The 14,975-nt window shown below is 47.0% G+C and overlaps 1 protein-coding gene across 1 annotated transcript in view; it reads left to right on the forward strand.

The window, feature by feature from the left end:
• Window positions 1–14,975, forward strand: part of LOC116984972 (leucine-rich repeat serine/threonine-protein kinase 2-like) — a 136,260-nt gene that overhangs the window by 106,082 nt on the left and 15,203 nt on the right. Inside the window, exons 29-30 of the mRNA XM_033039333.1 lie at window positions 1,055–1,290; window positions 5,262–5,389. Coding sequence (XP_032895224.1) covers window positions 1,055–1,290; window positions 5,262–5,389 — 364 coding nt within the window. The remainder of the gene's footprint in view (window positions 1–1,054; window positions 1,291–5,261; window positions 5,390–14,975) is intronic.

The raw sequence follows: 14,975 nt of genomic DNA on the forward strand, positions 1-14,975 counted from the left end.
TACAAGGAAAGCACATCTTGTGATGAAGAATATCTGTGCGCATTCACAATTGGCCGGGAGTAGCAACAGGTAAAGCTGCCTTGTTAATAAAGCACTAAGAGCAGGGAGGGACATGATATTTGTTCTCCGTGTGACTCATCCCACCACTAAAAAACGCACACAGATTGTGCACCATGACATGAGTGAACCCATGGTCAGATGAACAGCATGCTTGCAGAATTCACAGCATTTATCTATGCAGTGAATTATGTGGAAGAGTAATATGATACCCAGAATTACTAGTAGACATGATGTTAAAGAAACAGTTACATCTCCTGGGTGATCTGCTGATGGGGCTCTCTTCATTTGTTCATGAGGGTTATGAATGCAGATGATAGTTCATACCTTTTATCAGAAATTGTCTTTCAAATGCTTCATCCTTGATTTCTGAAACATCAAAAATGTGTGCGGGCAGACCATTGGACCCTTCATGCCTGATGTCCTGAGATGTATGACTAACATTAAAAAACTGTCAGCACTAATGGGAATCATGCCTAGAAGAGCCTGAGCAATTTATGCATTAAAAAAAATTGTGCAAATGAGTCTAATTTCTTGACAGAGTTTTATGTCTTTTCTGAATTACAAAGTTGTAGTTTCAATTATACCAATGATATTTGAGTACAAAAAATCTAGGGTTCTACACCACTGCAGTCCTGAGAGATTGCTACACTGTCAAGAATTGGCGTATTTTAGCAAAGGCATCAATCAAGCCATTTCAGCTCCCACGGGCGAATTTAAAGAGATCTATGGAGCATCGAAGCTTTCTCCAAAGTCATGGACAGTATTTTTCCTTGGTGCACACCACCAAAAATAATAATTTGGCAAATTGGCTGGCACACCTCCTGTATTTCAACATTCCAGGGTAATTTCTGCAGGGAACTTGGAGATTCTATACTTACTTCCTGGTTTACCCCTAGTATGTTTTTGTTTCTTCCCCAAGCAAATTTCAGGCATTTCATTTAATTGCTTCACCTATTTTATTTCAAAAACTCTTATGTTTGCCTTTTTATTTTAGATTTCTGCATCAGCGTCTGAAGAAAGCTGTGCCTTATTACAGAATGAACCTGATGGTAGTGGGAAATTCTGGAAGTGGTAAAACCACTTTGCTTCAGCATCTGATGAAATGCAAACGGTCCAATTCTGAACCAGAGAAATCTATGATTGGAATTGATATTAAGGAGTGGACCATTCATGTAAAAGGAAAAATAGGGAAGAAAAAGGATTACTTGTTGAATGTCTGGGATTTTGCAGGTAATTTATTTTTTAATTTTCATTCACCTTGTTGCTGATAAAGTAGTTGAATTTATTTTTACCTCTACATTCAAATCTACCATTGTTCATTTTTGTCATAGTATTAACAACTGTACGTAAAGTTAATTCTTGATATCATGAGAAATATGTTAATACATAAGATGCTGGAATGTGGCTTAACAAAGTTAACATGCTACAAAAGGTTGACCAAGGACCAAATTATCTAGTTTTGTTTTAAGATTTGTATAGAAAACTGTTTGCGACTCACAGAGACCACTGGGGGTTGGGGCAAAATAATGAAATAACCCTCTAATTAAAAAGTTTATTGGATTTCAAAATGGATTCCTAGCAGCCTATTTCCTACATCATAGTAATGGTGCTTTAAGTAACACTCTCATTGCTGAGTCAGAAGATTACATTTCTTCTCCAGAGACCTGAGAATGCAAAAATTATATCTGTTGTTTGCTTGGAATGGATGGGGATTGGGCACATTAATGTTGTTGTTTAATTGGGATTTGTTGTTTATAGACAGTACTTTACAAAAGACAATAAACAATAGGTGCAGGAGTGGACCATTTGGCCTTTCGAGCCTGAACCGCCATTCAATGTGATCATGGCTGATCATTCACAATCAGTACCCCGTTCCTGCCTTCCCCCCCATATCCCTTGACTCCACTTTCTTTAAGAGCTCTATCTAACACTCTTTTGAAAGCTTCCAGAGAACCGGCCTCTCAGGCAGAGAATTTCACAGATTCACAACTCTCTGTGTGAAAAAGTATTTCCTCATCTCCGTTCTAAATGGCTTACCCCTTATTCTTAAACTGTGGCCCCTGGTTCTGGATTCCCCCAACATCGGGAACATGTTTCTTGCCTCTAGCGTGTCCGAACCCTTAATCTATATTACTAAAAGTCTGATCTTGACCATTTCCTGTTGTTCTGTATATTGATTTTAGAAAAAATGCTGCCACTTACGGCTGTGATTTTTAGCCATCTTACTCAGAATCCCCCTCCGCTGCGCAGGACAAGAGGATTTTTCCCATCGATGAAAAATAAAAGAGTTATTAGTGTTTAAAAAATGTTGAGATTCTCTCTCCTGAAGGCCACGCCCCTTCTGGAGGTACTATAAAACCCGAAGTGTTGAGTGCCTCAGTCAGTCACTGCAAGATGGGGGAGCGAGAGGGTCACGTCTCTCAGTCTGAGCTGTGAATAACACTGAACACATGGCTACTAAACTGTGAGTGTGGTTTTACTGATCTTGATGCCCTTAATGTGGTTTGAAAATGAAAATGTGGTTGGTTTGAAATAAAGCACAGCAAATGGTGGTTGGTGGTGGTGGTGGTTGGTTTGAAATAAAGCACAGCAAAAGGTGGTTGGTGGTGGTGGTTGGTTTGAAATAAACACAGCAAATGGTGGTTGGTGGTGGTGGTTGGTTTGAAATAAACACAGCAAATGGTTGTTGTTGGTGGTGGTTGGTTTGAAATAAAGCACAGCAAATGGGGGTTGGTGGTGGTGGTTGGTTTGAAATAAAGCACAGCAAATGGGGGTTGGTGGTGGTGGTGGTTGGTTTGAAATAAAACACAGCAAATGGTTGTTGGTGGTGGTGGTTGGTTTGAAATAAAGCACAGCAAAATGTTTGTTGGTGGTGGTGGTTGGTTTGAAATGAAGCACAGCAAATGGTTGTTGGTGGTGGTGGGTGGTTTGAAATAAAGCACAGCAAATGGTTGTTGGTGGTGGGGGATGGTTTGAAATAAAGCACAGGAAGGATGAAAGTCTAAACATGCCAACTTCCTCTTTGCACTGTAAATAGATTTTAGATAAAACGCTACCACTTACGGTTGTGATTTATGGCCATCTTAATCAGTATCAGTGTTTTGTGTGAACAAAGTCAATGCTGGGAACCGTAAACTCGTCCCGTTCGTAGGGATGTCGTTCGTTGGACGCCCGTGGTGCGCGAGAAAGGGTGTCTGCTACGAGCATGTCCTTACCCTTTTTGTAAACAATTTTGAAGTCAAATCGCTGGAGTTGCATCATCATACGCTGCAGACGTGCAGGTGCTGCATGGATAGCTTTGTTGAGGATGGTCATCAGAGGTTGGTGGTCTGTCTTAACCCCGTGAAACCATTCCCAAAGACAAAGTCCTTGAATTTAGAACAAGCAAAGACCACAGCCAGCAGCTCTTTCTCAATTTGCGCGTAGTGCTGTTCGGTGTCTGTCATGGTGCGGGAGGCATAGGAGACAGAACGTAAAGTCCCATTGGCAGATGATTGTAGGCAGGCGGCACCGAGTCCGTATCGTGAGGCATCGCAGGTAACTGTCACAGGGCGTTTCAGGTCGAAAAACATCAAGGTGGGAGCGCTGGTCAGCCTTGATTTTAAAGCATCAAATGCTTTTTGGTGTTGCTGGAACCAGGACCAGGCAGTATCCTTTCGAGTTAGTTGTCTCAGAGGCGAACTCAGTTCACTGAGGTTCGGTATGAACTTTCCCAGATAGTTCACCATACCCAGGAATCGCTGCAGGCGAATCGAGCAGCCCCGAATACCCACAAAGTAACGGGCTCGCTGAACGACGCGTCAGAAGCGCTAAACAGCTCATGGAACGCGCCCACCTAGCCAAGTCAGATGTGTATCTCGACCTTTTAAACCTCAGGAACATCGCTAGAGACGGGGTCCTGGGATCACCAGGCCAACGACTGATGTCCAGGACAACAAGACCTCCGATACCAATTGCCCAGCAGAAGTTGGTGCCATAGGTGCTGAAGCCAGCCACGATCCAGAAGCGTATCCAGGAGAAACACGACATCCAGAAACAATCTCATGACAAGTCCAGCAAACCACTTAAATCACTACTACCGGGCCAAGTCGTCCGTTTGCAAACTACCGTGGGAAATTCCTGTCTAGGTTGCGTTGTTAGCCCGTCCGAAGAACCCCGATCTTACCTTGTTGACATCGATGGCGCCTTGTACTGTTGGAGCCGCCAACACTTGCTGGTTGTGAAGGAACCACGTCCACCACCAGCCGATCCTTTCGCTCCACCTCTACTGTTCCAGCCGTCTGCTGCCGTGGCCACCACCAGTTCCAGCATGTCCCTTACCCCACCACGACCGGCGGCTATGACTAACAACAATACTACCTCTCCCGCATGCTTCCCCTGTCGGTCACCTCAAGTGTCCCCTGCTGCTTTCTCACTTCCGGATTCACAGCCTCCCTCTAACTTTTCTGGTGAAGGGGAGAGGGCTTGGTTCGTACGCATTCGGGCCGTATTAGTAGACCGCCTGGCAGATATGGCGAGTATGTTTGAATTCTAGCTGCATGTGTGTTTAACTATATTTGCTCTTTACGGGGAAGGATGTAGATTGGTTATTGCATGTGAACCAATCATAGTAGAATAGCATCACCAACCCCACCTTACTGTATGATTCATACTAACACCCACTTCCTACACTGGTCAGTCTTGGAAGCGGTAACGATGAACTAACAACTACCAACCTGCTGTAATGTTATGATATGGATACTGATTAAAGATGATCTTCAGATTGTGAAGCTTGCTTATTTACACTTCTAAAGCAGGATTGTCACTGAACTGTAGGCAAAGAAACAATCCACTGTACTTGGGTGCACTTGATAATAAAGTACCATTGAACCATTGAAAAATTCTCCAGCAAACGATATTAAGCAGCGAACAATATTCCCCATTTTAACAATGTGGTGTTTGAGATGTTCAGATAATGCAAAATGCTTCAACATCCTCAGTGTATGCTGAGTACATTTCAATTGTATTTTTGTTAAATAGATTATAATTATATTTTATTACTTTGTATGTAAATCATTGATAGATCTATATTAACCTTGAAGTTAAATTGGATATGTGGAGAGTTTAGATAATTGTAATATTTTGAAGATAACAAATGCTTATAAATAATGAAGTATGATTGGCAGTTTTTGAATACTAAAAATATACCATTTTTTCATTAGGCCAGTTTGAATTCTACAGCACGTTTCCCCACTTTATCTCTCAACGAGCCCTCTACCTTGTTGTTTATGATCTGAGTAAAGGAGCTGGTGAGATTGATGATATCAGACATTGGCTTTTCAACATTAAGGTAGGAGAGGAGGACTGTACATGTTACTGTATTTAGTAATGTCTACGTGCAGTGGACATAGTAATCCGACATCTGTTTAATCTGTAAAGTTAACATACCATTTTGTGAAAAAATATCTGAAAAATGCACATTTGCATCTTGGCCCATTATCTGTTTACACAGTTTCTTTGAGATGTGTACCCCTTTACATATTCTAATATATTTTGGATAATTTTCCTGACAAACAGGGCTGTAGAGTCGTACCCAAAACACCCAACTACGACTCCTTGATTTCTTGTGCATCCGACTCCGACCTGACCCCTACGTATAATAATTCTAAATCTGCGATGATGACATTACACAAGATGGTATTTCATAAGAACCATATGAATCATCAGGCTGCCTTTTAAACCCATGTCCTTAAAATTTTGAGTTTCACAGTAGTAGCTCTGCTATTGTGGCTTTTTTATTGTTTATTCTTGAAAAAAAAAACATTATTCATTATTTTAAAAGAAAAAAAATACAGAAAGAACTATGACAAAATTAAAATTCCATTGAATTAAATAATAATTATGAAAGCATTACTCCAATATTTGTTTATCTAAGGCCACAGGTATGAGCTAAATGACTAAATTATGACAATTTTTTTAAAATCGTGCAATCTATCTATTATATAAAAGTCTGTGCCTGTCGCCTGCCGTCCGTCCGGCTGCCTTTCTGCCTTTTGATTCGTTTCCATCGTGTGATGTCACAATGCCCAATGCTCGCAGATGTCCAATCACAATGCCCAATGCTCGCAGATGTCCAATCGGAATGGATCCATTTACATGGACGGCTGCCGGCTGCATTTCTTCCTTTGATTCACTGCAACTCCGAAACCAGACGCAGAATCGCCGACATCTTTTCCATTTCGGTAGAGATTTCACTTTTCTTTCTAAGTATCCGCTCCTCATTACATTTCGTCGTGTTTAAGTACACGTTTTTAATCAAATCCTTCCCCCCCCCCCCCCCCCCCCCAATATTTCAAAAATAAACTGGCTTCTCACCCATAGAAGCAGCACCAGCCCCAGCCCCAGCCCCAGCCCCTGGTGAACGTTCCATCGTGTGATGACACAATGCCCGATGCTCACAGATGTCCAATCGGAATGGATTCATTTACATATGCCTTTGCAGGAGCCCCAGCCCCTGGTGAACGTTCCATTGTGTGATGTCACAATGCCCAATGTTCACATATGTCCAATCGGAATGGATTCATTTACATATGCCTTTGCAGGAGCACCAGCCCCTGGTGAACGTTCCATCGTGTGATGTCACAATGCCCAATGCTCAAATACATTGTTGCCATAGAGGGAGTACAGAGAAGGTTCACCAGACTGATTCCTGGAATGTCAGGATTTTCATATGAAGAAAGACCGGATAGACTCGACTTGTACTCGCTAGATTTTAGAAGATTGAGGGGGTATCTTATAGAAATGTATAACATTTTTAAGGGGTTGGACAGGCTAGATGCAGGAAGATTGTTCCGGATGTTGGGGAAGACCAGAACAAGGGGTCACAGTTTAAGGATAAGGGGGAAATCCTTTAGTACTGAGATGAGGAAAACATTTTTCACACAGAGAGTGGTGAATCTCTGGAATTCTCTGCCACAGAAGGTATTTGAGGTCAGTTCATTGGCTATATTTAAGAAGGAGTTAGATGTGGCCCTTGTGGCTAAAGGGATCAGGGGGTAAGGAGAGAAGGCAGGTACAGGATACTGAGTTGGATGATCAGCCATGATCATATTGAATGGTGGTGCAGGCTAGAAGGGCCGAATGGCCTACTCTTGCACTTAATTTCTATGTTTCAATGTTTCCCTCTCCTCACCCCTCTCCCTCTCCCACCCATCCCTCTCTCCCCCACCCCCCTTCCCTTTCTACCCCACCCCCTTCCCTCTCTCCCCCCGCCCCCTTCCCCTACCCCTCTGTCCCTCTTCCACCAGTCCCTCTACCCCTCCCTCCCCACTCTTCCACTTCTCTCCCCTTACCCCACCCCTCTCCCTCCCTCACCCCTCTCTCTTCCCCTCCCTGTCCCACCCCTTCCCCTACCCCTCTGTCCCTCTTCCACCACTCCCCCGTCCCTCTTCCACCACTCCCGCTACCCCTCCCTCCCCACTCTGCCACTTCTCTCCCCTTCTCTCCTCCCCCTCTCCCTCTCCTCACCCCTCTTCCATCCCTCTCTCCCCCACCCCTTCCATCTCTACCCCACCCCCTTCCCTCTCTCCCCTGCCGCCTTCCCCTCTGTCCCTCTTCCACCACTCCCCCTACCCCTCCCTCTCCCACTTCTCTTCCCTTACCCCACCCCTCTCCCTCCCTCACCCCTCCCCCTTTCCCCTCTCTCCCCCACCCCTTCCCCTACCCCTCTGTCCCTCTTCCACCACTCCCCCTGTCCCTCTTCCACCACTCCTGCTACCCCTCTCCCCTCCCTCCCTCCCTCCCCTCTCTTCCACTTCTCTCTCCCCCCACCCCTCTCCCCCTCCAATCCCACTCTCCCCCTCCCTCCACACTCTTCCCCCTCTCCCCCTCATTCCCTTACCGTGCACAGTCTCTGTCTTTAAGAAGGAACTACAGATGCTGGAAAATCGAAGGTAGACATAAAAAAAGCTGGATAAACTCAGCGGGTGCGGCAGCATCTATGGAGCGAATTGAATGGTCAACGTTTTTGGCCGAATCCCGGAAGAAGGGTTTCGGCCAAAAACGTTGCCCTTTTCCTTCGGTCCATAGATGCTGCTGCGCCCGCTTAGTTTATCCAGCTTTTTTGTTGTTGTACCAGCCTCTCTCTCTCTCTGCCCTTTTCTCTTCTCTCGACTCATGCACGCCCGCTCCAACCCCTCCCACCCCCTTCACCTCTCTCCCCCAACCTCTTCTCCCCCCCTCCCCCTCTCCCTCTCCACCCTCCTCCTCCCCTTCCTCACAAAATATTTTTTGTGGGGGCGGGTCCTCAGTGTGTGTGACTGTTTGTGGAGGCGGCCACTCGCTCTCCATTCAAGAAGACGCTCATCTGTTTGTGGAGGCGCTTAGATAGATAGATAGATAGATATAATTTAATTGCCACACATCCAAGGTCGGTGGAATTTGGGTTGCCAGCAGCGGTACAGTAATAAAGAACCCACAACCACAATAAAAATTTTACACAAACATCCACCACAGCATTCATCACTGTGGTGGAAGGCACAGAACTTGGCCAGTCCTCCTCCATTTTCCCCCGTGGTCGGGACCTCCACCCTCCACAGCCGTTGCTGCGGGCGTCCAGATGGTAAGGGACAAAGTCAAAGTCAAGGTGAGTCCAGGATCGGTTCTTCCCAACCAGAGACCGCGGCTTCAGGCTGGTGTAGGCCGCAGGCCGGTGGTCAAAGTTTTAAAGTACCCGCCGTGCCGCAGCCGGAAGCACCGCAGTCTGCAGGGCCGGCGGTCGAAGCTCCCCTCCAGGGGAGATGGCAAGTCCATGCCGCACCCGCGGTAGAAGACGGCCGCGGGCCGGTGGTGGAAGCTTTTTCTGTCCCCCGGGTCCTCCACGAGGGATCCCGGGCTGTAGATGCCGCACCAGTTGGAGTTCTGCAGACCGCCGCTTCAGGCTGCCGGCTGCCGCGGGCCAGCGTAACGGAGCGCTCCCCTCCAGCGAGCCCCAGTGAGGTCTCACCCGCTCCGCGCCGAGAGTCCACGCTGCGCCCGCCGCTGAAGCTCCGGGCGCGTCTCCGGGAAAGGCCGCCCGATCCTCGATGTTAGGCCACGGGGGAGGCGACCTGGAAAAAGTCGCCTCTCCATGGAGGAGGCGGCCGAAACGGTTTCCCCCTTACCCCCCCACACCACCCCCCACACAAAACACACAAAGAAACATTAAAAACAGACTTTTAAACATACTAAAAAAATAAAAATAAAAGAGTTGAAAAAAAACGGACACGCTGTCGACAGGCTGCTGCAGTGCAGCGCCCCCTTCCCGTGCTTGCTTAGTATGTGACCAAAGATCTTATAGCGGAGCTCTCCGCTACAAGATCTTTGTGTGTGACGACACACGCTCCCCCCCTTTGGTGCAGGAGGCGCACGCAGCATCTGAACGCTCAGCGAATATTCGAATTCTTCACTAACCGTCATTCTGACTTTGCTTGTGAAGTGAAAAGTCCTGAATTGCATTTGTCTGATGCAGGAAGATTGTTCCCGATGTTGGGGAAGTCCAGGACAAGCGGGTCACAGTTTAAGGATAAAGGGGAAATCCTTTAGTACTGAGATGAGGAAAACATTTTTCACACAGATAGTGGTGAGTCTCTGGAACTCTCTACTTCTTCTTCTTATCGAGTCCACACACAAGATTAGAAGTTGTTCAGCCAGAGCTGAACACACTTCTCGGCATCTGCACAATGGTGTCTGTCTTGCGCTTCTTGTGCTTCTTGCGCGTGGTGGTGGAAAGATTGGTTGGAACAGGGCCGCGACGTGAAAGCTCTTTCCTTGGCTCCTCTGGAACTCTCTGCCACAGAAGGTAATTGAGGCCAGTTCATTGGCTGTATTTAAGAGGGAGTTAGATGTGGACCTTGTGGCTAAAGGGATCAGGGGGTATGGAGAGAAGGCAGGTACAGGATACTGAGTTGGATGATCAGCCATGATCAAATTGAATGGTGGTGCAGGCTCGAAGGGCCGAATGGCCTACTCCTGCACTTAATTTCTATGCTTCTATGTTTCCCTCTCCTCACCCCTCTCCCTCTCCCACCCATCCCTCTCTCCCCCACCCCCCTTCCCTCTCTACCACCACCCCCTTCACCCTACCCCTCTGTCCCTCTTTCACCACTCCCCCTACCCCTCCCTCCCCACTCTTCCACTTCTATCCCCTTACCCCACGCCTCTCCCACCCCCACCCCTCTCTCTTCCCCTCCCTTCCCCTCTCTCCCCCACCCCTTCCCCTACCCCTCTGTCCCTCTTCCACCACTCCCCCGCCTCTCTTCCTCCACTCCCGCTACCCCTCTACCCCTCCCTCCCTCCCTCCCCACTCTTCCACTCCTCTCCCCCTTCTCTCCTCCCCCTCTCCTCACCCCTCTCCCTCTCCCATCCCTCTCTCCCCCACCCCCCTTCCCTCTCTACCCCACCCCCTTCCCTCTCCCCCCCACCCCCTTCCCCTCTGTCCCTCTTCCATCAATCCCCCTACCCCTCTCCTCCTCCCTCCCCACTCTTCCACTTCTCTCCCCCTTCCCCTCCACTCTCCCTCCCCACTCTTTCCCCTCTCTCCCCCACCCCTCTCCCCCTCCCTCCCTCCTCCCCATCTTCCCCATTCCCCCTCCCCCACATCTCTCTCCCCATTTCTCACCCCCTACCCCGCTCTCCTTTCCCTCCCAAATCCATCCCGTTTCCTCCTCCTCCTCTCCCCTCCCTCCCCTCTTCTCACCCCCCCCCCCACAAACGCCGTTGGGGAAACAGACCCAACGGGTCTGCACTTGGTCTAGTAGAAATTAAAAGTAAATGCATAGGTAGTTAAGTTTGCTGCAAAAGTACATACCTAAAATTTATTAATAACTTGTCCTTTGGAACAGAATTGCTTCTGCCAGATCCTCTTTCATTGAAGCCATTAAATCTGATTTAATTATTTTTAGTACGGAGAACAGTCCCTCCACTCTGACCTGAGTGGGTGGTATGGCTGTTACTATCACAGCCGTAAATCTTACTATTTCTGGATAAGCAGGGATGACGGGGAATTATAGACCAGTTCGCCTGACATCGGTGGTGGGGAAGATGCTGGAGTCAATTATTAAAAAAGCAATAACGGTGCATTTGGATAGCAGTAAAAGGATTGGTCCACGTCATCATGGATTTATGAAGGGGATATCCTGCTTGACTAATCTTCTGGAATCTTTTGAGGATGTGACAAGTAAAATGGATGAAGGATAGCCAGTGGATGTAGTGTATCTGGACTTTCAGAAAGCCTTTGATAAGGCCCCACACAGGAGATTAGTGGGCAAAATTAGAGCACATGGTATTGGAGGTAGGGTATTGACATGGATAGAGAATTTGTTGGAAGGCAGGAAACAAAGAGTAGGAATAAACGGGTCTCTGTCCAAATGGCAGGCAGTGGTGAGTGGAGTGCCGCAAGGCTCGGTACAAGGCTCGGTGATGGAATTAATAGTAACACTAGCAAATTTGCAGATGACACAAAGCTGGGTGGCAGTGTGAACTGCAAAGAGGATGCTAGGAGGTTGCAGGGTGACTTGGACAGGTTGAGTGAGTGGGCAGATGCATGGCAGATGCGGTATAATGTAGATAAATGTGAGGTTATCCACTTTGGTGGCAAGAACAAGGGGGCAGATTATTATCTCAATGGTGTCAGATTAGGAAAAAGGGATGTGCAACCTGGCTGTCCCTGTACACTAGTCACAGAAAGTAAACATGCAGGTGCAGCAGACAGTGAAGAAAGCTAATGGCATGTTGGCCTTCATAACGAGAGGATTTGAGTATAGGAGTAAAGAGGTCCTTCTGCAGTTTTACAGGGTACTGGTGAGACCACATCTGGAGTATTGTGTGCAGTTTTGGTCTAATTTGAGGAGGGACATTCTTGCTATTGAGGCAGTGCAGCGCAGTTTCACAAGGTTAATCCCCGGAATGGCAGGACTGTCATATGAGGAAAGATTGGAAAGACTGGGCTTGTATTCACTGGAATTTAGGATGAGAGGGTATCTTATAGAAACACATAAAATTAAAAAGGACTGGATAAGCTGGATGCAGAAAAATGTTCCCAATGTTGGGAGAGTCCAGAACCAGGGGCCACAGTCTAATGGCCCGTTCTCACGGTGCGACCTGACCCAAGACTTAACAAGAGTTTAACATCTGGGAACCTCCTGCGATAACAGTACGGAATTCGTGGACCACCGAGGACCTCCGTGGCGCTATCGTGTAACTTTGTACGGTCGGGAGAAAATTCAAACATTTTTGAATTTCTCCAAGAGTGACTTGAGCACTTTTTGGTGAGCGTTGCAACATTGTATGAAGCAGATGCCAGTGCGATACCCGTGCGATATCCGTAATGACTCTTGCGGGTACCGTGGGAACTCCTGCGAACGGTAAACCCGGAAGCTTGACAGAGGGGACATAAGGTGAGTAATAGGTATTAAAGGGGGCTTGGGGTGTGGAGGAAGGGAAGGGTGGGGGGGGGGGGGGGGTGCTCAGGGTGATTACAATGCTCTCTGGGGTGCGGGAAGAAGGGTCTCGAAAAGCAACTCGCCGCTTTGCTCTTAAGACAAATTGCTTCGATTTGAATCTCCCCGCAGTACAAGGAAGTAGAGGCAAGGTTGCGCCGTGTGTTGGAAGGAACTGCAGATGCTGCTTTAACCCGAAGATAGACACAAAAAAACTGGAGCACTTCATCGGGTCAAGCAGCATCTCTGGAGAGAATGAATAGGTGACGTTTCGGGTTGGGAGACCCTTCTTCAGACCCGAAACTCTCGAGCCGAAACGTCACCTATTCATTCTCTCCAGAGATGCTGCTTGACCCGATGAAGTGCTCCAGTTTTTTGTGTGTCTATCTTCGGGTTAAAGCAGCATCTGCAGTTCCTTCCAACACACGGCGCAACCTTGCCTCTACTTCCTTGTACTGCGGGGAGATTCAAATCGAAGCAATTTGTCTTAAGAGCAAAGCGGCGAGTTGCTTTTCGAGACCCTTCTTCCCGCACCCCAGAGAGCATTGTAATCACCCCGAGCACCACCCCCCCCCCCCCACCCTTCCCTTCCTCCACACCCCAAGCCCCCTTTAATACCTATTACTCACCTTATGTCCCCTCTGTCAAGCTTCCGGGGTTACCGTTCGCAGGAGTTCCCACGGTACCCGCAAGAGTCATTACGGATATCGCACGGGTATCGCACTGGCATCTGCTTCATACAATGTTGCAACGCTCACCAAAAAGTGCTCAAGTCACTCTTGGAGAAATTCAAAAATGTTTGAATTTTCTCCCGACCTTACAAAGTTACACGATAGCGCCACGGAGGTCCTCGGTGGTCCACGAATGCCGTACTGTTATCGCAGGAGGTTCCCAGATGTCAAACTCTTGTTAGGTCTTGGGTCAGGTCGCACCGTGAGAAAGCCCTTTAAGAATAAAAGGCATGCCATTTAAAACTGAGGTGAGAAAATACTTTTTCACCCAGAGAGTTGTGAATTTGTGGAATTCTCTACCACAGAAGATAGTGGAGGCCAATTCACTGGATGAATTTAAAAGAGAGTTAGATAGAGCTCTTGGGGCTAGTGAAATCATAGGATATGGGGAGAAGGCAGGCCCGGGTTACTGATTGTGGATGATCAGCCATGATCACAATGAATGGCGGTGCTGACTCAAAGGGCCAAATGGCCTCCTCCTGCACCTATCTTCTATGTTTCTATGCCCCAATCTACACTATTCACTCTATTCCCCTCAACATTGTATGCACTTGTAGGGCTTTTATGCAATAGTATTGGTGTTATTAATTCATTTATTTTTGTGTTTATTGCATGGTATCTATGTATATTGGCCTGTAAATCTGCTCTGTAAAAATGTAATTGTTCCACTGTCGGTTCATTGACATCCAAGGAAAGATAGTTGAATGGATAGAAAATTGGCTTCAAGGAAGGAAGCGGAGGGTGATGGTGGAAGGTTGCTTCTCAGACTGGAGGCCTGTTGTTGGTGGTGTGCCTCAAGGTTCGGTGCTGGGCCCGTTACTGTTAGCTACATCAATGATTTGGATGAGAACATACAGGGCAAGATTAGCAAGTTTGCTGATGATACAAAAGTTGGTAGTTTTGCAGATAGTGAAGTTGATTGTGAAAAATTGCAGCAGGATCTGGATTGATTGGCCAGGTGGGCTGAGGAATGGTTTTGGTTGATAGAATTTAATACAGAGAAATGTGAGGTGTTGCATTTTGAGAAGTCTAACATAGGTAGGACCGACACAGTGAATGGTAGGCCTCTGGGTAGTGATGTAGACCAGAGGGATCTCAGAGTACAGGAACATAGTTCATTGAAAGTGGCATCACAGGTTGATAAGATGGTCAAAAATGCTTTGGGCACATTGGCCTTTATCAGTCAGAGTATTGATGGACGGTCATGTTGCAGTTGTATAAGACGTTTGTGAGGCCACATTTAGAGTTTTGTGTTCAATTTTGGTTACTATGTTATAGGAAAGATGTCGTCAAGCTGGAAAGGGCACAGAGAAGATTTACGAGGATGTTGCCAGGACTAGTGGGTCTGAACTATAGGGCGAGGTTGTGTAGGCTTGGACTCTATTCCTTGGAGCGCAGGAGGATGAGGGGTGATGAGTAAAATCAGGAGAGGAATAGATCGGGTAGATGCACAGTCTCTTACCCACTCCACCTATTATTGTGGATAATTGGTCTAAATGTTGCATGTGGGAGAGATGCCTTGTGTGTTTTTAAAAACAGGTTATTTTTGTGATCGAAATTCAATTGCAAGTACATAGCTCCTTGAAAGTGGTGTCACAGGTAGACAGGGTGGTCAAGAAGGCTTTTGGTACACTGGCCTTCATCAGTCAGAGCATTGAGTATAGAGTATTGTGTTCAGCTTTGGCACCGTATTATAGGAAAGGTGTTGTCAAGCTGGAAAGGGTGGGCA

Source organism: Amblyraja radiata, chromosome 21 (assembly GCF_010909765.2).
Source record: "Amblyraja radiata isolate CabotCenter1 chromosome 21, sAmbRad1.1.pri, whole genome shotgun sequence".
NCBI classification, from domain to species: Eukaryota; Metazoa; Chordata; class Chondrichthyes; order Rajiformes; family Rajidae; genus Amblyraja; species Amblyraja radiata.